This window comes from Nerophis ophidion, linkage group LG06 (assembly GCF_033978795.1).
Source record: "Nerophis ophidion isolate RoL-2023_Sa linkage group LG06, RoL_Noph_v1.0, whole genome shotgun sequence".
Classification (NCBI taxonomy): domain Eukaryota; kingdom Metazoa; phylum Chordata; class Actinopteri; order Syngnathiformes; family Syngnathidae; genus Nerophis; species Nerophis ophidion.
The window spans coordinates 77,628,723-77,635,032 of record NC_084616.1 but is presented as its reverse complement, the minus strand read 5'-3'; the positions used below and the strand labels follow the sequence as shown (position 1 = coordinate 77,635,032).

Here is a 6,310-nt window from a genome sequence, read left to right as displayed (position 1 = left end):
GCTTGGATGACAACATATGTTGCTCCAAAACCTGTATGGACCATTCAGCATTAATGGTGTAAGTTACCTAGGCACTAATACACCCCCCATACCACTTTTGAACTTTTTCGCCTAGAACAATCCGGATGGTTATTTTCCTCTTTGTTCCGGAGGACACCACGTCTACAGTTTCCAAATATAATTTGAAATGTGGACTCATAGACCACAGAACACTTTTCCACTTTGCATCAGTCCATCTTTGGGGTTGTTGATAAATGGATTTTGCTTTACATAGCAGAGTTTTAACTTGCACTTACAGATGTAGCAACCAACTGTAGTCACTGAGAGTGGTTTTATGAAGTGATATCCTTTACACACTGATGTCGGTTTTTGATGCAGTACCACCAGAGGGCTCAAAGGTCCGTAATATCGTTGCTTACGTGCAGCGATTTGAACCTTTTGATGATATTACGGACTGTAGATGTTTACAAATTGGTGACCCCTGCCCCATCCTTGTTTGTGGAGTGTGAAGTGAATTATATTTATATAGCGCTTTTTCTCAAGTGACTCAAAGCGCTTTACATAGCGAAACCCAATATCTAAGTTACATTCAAACCAGTGTGGGTGGCACTGGGAGCAGGTGGGTAAAGTGTCTTGCCCAAGGACACAACGGCAGTGACTAGGTTGGCAGAAGCGGGAATCGAACCTGCAACCCTCAAGTTGCTGGCATGGCCACTCTACCAACCGAGCTATGCTCAACCAGCTATTGCAAGAAATTCAGGGATTTCACCATTCACGGTCCGTAATTACATCGAAAGGTTCAGAGAATCTGGAGAAATCACTGCACATAAGCGACTATTTTACGGACCTTGGATCCATCAGGCGGTTCTGCATCAAAAAGCGACATCAGCGTGTAAAGGATATCACCACATGGGCTCAAGAACACTTCAGAAAACCACTTTCAGTAACTACAATATGTCGCTACATCTGTAAGTGCAAGTACAACTCTACTATGCAACGCCCAAGTGATTTGTGAATCACTTAGCATTTCACGGAAGCTAATTATATACCCAATTAGCCTGTTCCAAATAAGTGTTTGATGAGCATTCCTCAACTTTTTTAGTATTTATTGCCACCTTTCCCAACTTCTTTGTCATGTGTTGCTGGCATCAAATTACAAAGTTAATGATTATTTGCAAACAAATGTTTTTTCTATCAGTTTGAACATCAAATATGTTGTCTTTGTAGCATATTCAACTGAATATGGCTTGAAAAGGATTTGCAAATCATTGTATTCTGTTTATATTTACATCTAACACAATTTCCCAACTCATATGGAAACGGGGTTTGTATATTTATGCGTCACTACTACGCACCAATTCGCCCCACTCGGAGACCCGGTCCTTGGCGACGTGTTTGACAGCCACCTGAGCCGCGCAGAGAGGGGGAAAAGCACGTCAAAACACCGCAAAAAAAATCACATCAAAATGAGCATTTTTTTTAGTACTGACCGGGGCTCCGTCGGACGTCCTCGTACCGGAGTAGACGGTGCCGAAGCCGCCGCTGCCCAGCACCGCCCCGACCTGGTAGAGCTTCTCGAACGGTTCCTTCGCTGCACAAACACACATTTAGACGGTTAAAACGGGGCCGGGGAGGCGGAAAAGACCCGCGGTGTGAGTAAAGGGGGTCGCCCTTGAGCAGGGCCGCCATTATTGCGGCTCCATTGGGGGGGAAGAAGAAGGGCGTCTAACCTGCATGAACTTGGAGCTTCGCCGGCATGTCGGTGGAGATGTGAGCCAGGGAGTTCAGCTTGGAAAGCAGCATTCCTTTTTTATTAATATATTTTGAAGAAAAAAATATTTTTTGGAGTTATAATCCAGTCGGCGTGGATCGCCTGTGTGTTGAAGCAAAACGCGGTACGGATCCTTTCATCCGGATAGAATGGGACGAAAGAAAGAAAAAAAATCCCCCAAAAAGGTGGTCTTCCTCTCCGCGGTGTTTTGTAAACAAATGCGTACGAGTCGCAGTATAAACAGAAGGTGTTCCACTAAGCCCGACGCCGGCTTTGGTAACAAGAGCCCTGGCGGGAGGGGGGAGAGGACGTTTATAAGACCATAGTAAGAGGGCGTCGCCGGTCTCGCCCCGGCTCCGCCCCTTTTCAGCCCTCTCCGCCAATGGGAGGGCGCGAGCGCGCTCGAACGCACGTCAATCAACGGGCCGTGGAAATAGAGTGAACCCCATAACCTGGCCGGCCCAGACACACAGACGTGGCGGGAATCGGAACGCGCCAAAATGCTACGCGAGGGAGGAGGGAGCGGGGGGATGACGACGACGACGACGAGTGAGAACTTTGAATTCGGCATTATGAACTCACATTTAGGGGGAGGAGACTAGAGAATTCAAAGCCAAGCGCCGACCCCCCTGGCTCCGTACCACCACTTCGCGGGAAAACTAACGAACACACACAGACACACAAAGCAGTAGATCACGTTTTGATTGATTGATTGAAACTTTTATTAGTAGATTGCACTGTACAGTACATATTCCGTACAATGGACCACTAAATGGTAACACCCCAATAAGTTTTTCAACTTAATCAATTCATGTGTGTTTATTATAGCTGCAGTGATACACTTGTGGCATGCATACATACATCACTTAAAGGCCTACTAAAACCCACTACTAGCGACCACGCAGTCTGATAGTTTATATATCAATGATGAAATCATAACATTGCAACACATGCCAGTACGGCCTTTTTAGTTTACTAAATTGCAATTTTAAATTTGGTGTTTCCTTGTTTACGTTCGGCTCTTACCGTAGACATGAGCGGAGAGTTTGCGTCGTTCCTCCTGCAGCTGTGGACTCTCTTGCCTCCTCCCACCGGCCGCCACCGTACCACCACTTGTGGGAAAACTAACAAAGACACACGCACACAAAGCATTGGATTACGTTTTGATTGATTGATTGAAGCTTTTATTAGTAGATTGCACAGTACAGTACATATTCCGTACAAGTGACCACTAAATGGTAACACCCCAATACGTTTTTCAACTTGTTTAAGTCGGGGTCCACCTTAATCAACTCATGTGTGTTTATTATAGCTGCAGTGATACACTTGTGGCATGCATACCTACATCACTTAAAGACCTACTAAAACCCACTACTAGCGACCACGCAGTCTGATAGTTTATATATCAATGATGAAATATTAACATTGCAACACATGCCAATACGGTCATTTTAGTTTACTAAATTGCAATTTTAAATTTGGCGTTTCCTTGTTTACGTTCGGCTCTTACCGTAGACATGAGCAGAGAGTTTGCGTCGTTCCTCCTGCAGCTGTGGACTCTCTTGCCTCCTCCCACCGGCCGCCACCGTACCACCACTTGTGGGAAAACTAACAAAGACACACGCACACAAAGCATTGGATTACGTTTTGATTGATTGATTGAAGCTTTTATTAGTAGATTGCACAGTTCAGTACATATTCCGTACAATTGACCACCAAATGGTAACACCCCAATAAGTTTTTTAACTTGTTTAAGTCGGGGTCCACCTTAATCAACTCATGTGTGTTTATTATAGCTGCAGTGATACACTTGTGGCATGCATACCTACATCACTTAAAGACCTACTAAAACCCACTACTAGCGACCACGCAGTCTGATAGTTTATATATCAATGATGAAATATTAACATTGCAACACATGCCAATACGGTCATTTTAGTTTACTAAATTGCAATTTTAAATTTGGCGTTTCCTTGTTTACGTTCGGCTCTTACCGTAGACATGAGCAGAGAGTTTGCGTCGTTCCTCCTGCAGCTGTGGACTCTCTTGCCTCCTCCCACCGGCCGCCACCGTACCACCACTTTGCGGGAAAACTAACGAACACACACAGACACACAAAGCAGTAGATCACGTTTTGATTGATTGATTGAAACTTTTATTAGTAGATTGCACAGTTCAGTACATATTCCGTACAAGTGACCACTAAATGGTAACACCCCAATACGTTTTTTAACTTGTTTAAGTCGGGGTCCACCTTAATCAATTCATGTGTGTTTATTATAGCTGCAGTGATACACTTGTGGCATGCATACCTACATCACTTAAAGGCCTACTAAAACCCACTACTAGCGACCACGCAGTCTGATAGTTTATATATCAATGATGAAATCATAACACTCCAACACATGCCAGTACGGCCTTTTTAGTTTACTAAATTGCAATTTTAAATTTGGCGTTTCCTTGTTTACGTTCGGCTCTTACCGTAGACATGAGCGGAGAGTTTGCGTCGTTCCTCCTGCAGCTGTGGACTCTCTTGCCTCCTCCCACCGGCCGCCACCGTACCACCACTTTGCGGGAAAACTAACGAACACGCACACAAAGCAGTAGATCACGTTTTGATTGATTGATTGAAACTTTTATTAGTAGATTGCACAGTTCAGTACATATTCCGTACAATTGACCACTAAATGGTAACACCCCAATACGTTTTTCAACTTGTTTAAGTCGGGGTCCACCTTAATCAATTCATGTGTGTTTATTATAGCTGCAGTGATACACTTGTGGCATGCATACCTACATCACTTAAAGGCCTACTAAAACCCACTACTAGCGACCACGCAGTCTGATAGTTTATATATCAATGATGAAATATTAACATTGCAACACATGCCAATATGGCCTTTTTAGTTTACTAAATTGCAATTTTAAATTTGGTGTTTCCTTGTTTACATTCGGCTCTTACCGTAGACATGAGCGGAGAGTTTGCGTCGTTCCTCCTGCAGCTGTGGACTCTCTTGCCTCCTCCCACCGGCCGCCACCGTACCACCACTTTGCGGGAAAACTAACGAACACGCACACAAAGCAGTAGATCACGTTTTGATTGATTGATTGAAACTTTTATTAGTAGATTGCACAAAACAGTACATATTCCGTACAAGTGACCACTAAATGGTAACACCCCAATAAGTTTTTCAACTTAATCAATTCATGTGTGTTTATTATAGCTGCAGTGATACACTTGTGGCATGCATACCTACATCACTTAAAGGCCTACTAAAAGCCACTACTAGCGACCACACAGTCTGATAGTTTATATATCAATGATGAATTATTAACATTGCAACACATGCCAGTACGGCCTTTTTAGTTCCGGTACAGGCAAGGCTTTTTTATTAGCGCCCAAAAGTTGCAAACTTTATCGTCGATGTTCTCTACTAAATCCTTTCAGCAAAAAATATGGCAATATGGCGAAATGATGAAGTATGACACATAGAATGGAGCTGCTATCCCCGTTTAAATAAGAACATCTCATTTCAGTAGGCCTTTAAGTATAGTGGTACCAAAAACATTTTTAATAAAGTATTGCACATGCAATACATTTTAAAGGTGCAATATACACATCACATCTTTCATATAATCCACATTATTACCGTTTTTCTTCATTCTTTAATTTTTAAAACATGGTTACTACTGCCTAGTTTCTGTTTGTTATATTCTTATTTTGTGGGCAACCCCCCCCCTAGAGGGGGGGGGGTTGCCCACATCTGAGGTCCTCTCCAAGGTTTCTCATAGTCAGCATTGTCACTGGTGTCCCACTGGATGTGAATTCTCCCTGCCCACTGGGTGTGAGTTTTCCTTGCCCTTTTGTGGGTTCTTCCGAGGATGTTGTAGTCGTAATGATTTGTGCAGTCCTTTGAGACATTTGTGATTTGGGGCTATATAAATAAACATTGATTGATTGATTGATATTTTTACTGTTAGATTTGTGTACTTATTGTTACTTTAAATTGTTTTATCTTATTGTTGTATTTTCTATTTCATTTCTAAATATACCTCCATTATTTACTTTTTAAATTATGTACACTGCTGCTAGGAATTAGAATTTTCCTGAGCGAACTAACTTAATTGTAGCTGAATGGGAGTGTGAATGTATTTATTTATTTATTCATTTATTTTTATTTATTTATTTATTTAGGCAATCTTCACATAAAACAAAGAACAAAAACAAAGAAAGAAAAAAAAAACACTCATTTGAGCAATGATTGTCGTCTATCTGACTTGTCCAAGGTGTACCTTATAGAAAATGGATGCATACTTACACATATTACTGAAGTATAATATATGCATATTTTGGATCAAATATAACTGCATACTTGCACACCACACTAGAGAAATGTAATATTATCATTACTATCACATTACTATTAGAGCACACTAAAAGTAGTGAAACATTCCTGGCATGCGTAATAGTTTCAAGCGTGCAACAATGTAGTTCTTGCTCCCTACGCCTTTTCGGGGCGTGTTGCAAAATCATTTTGT

General features: G+C 42.1%; 1 protein-coding gene across 1 annotated transcript in view; it reads right to left on the bottom strand.

The window, feature by feature from the left end:
• The window catches only part of pim1 (Pim-1 proto-oncogene, serine/threonine kinase), a 6,530-nt gene extending 4,476 nt beyond the window's left edge, over positions 1-2,054 (bottom strand). The window contains exons 1-3 of the mRNA XM_061904889.1: positions 1,731-2,054; positions 1,491-1,591; positions 1,356-1,406 (exon numbers count right to left, since the gene is read on the bottom strand). Coding sequence (XP_061760873.1) covers positions 1,356-1,406; positions 1,491-1,591; positions 1,731-1,803 — 225 coding nt within the window. The 5' untranslated portion in view covers positions 1,804-2,054. The remainder of the gene's footprint in view (positions 1-1,355; positions 1,407-1,490; positions 1,592-1,730) is intronic.
• Between the last annotated feature and the right edge of the window lie 4,256 nt (positions 2,055-6,310).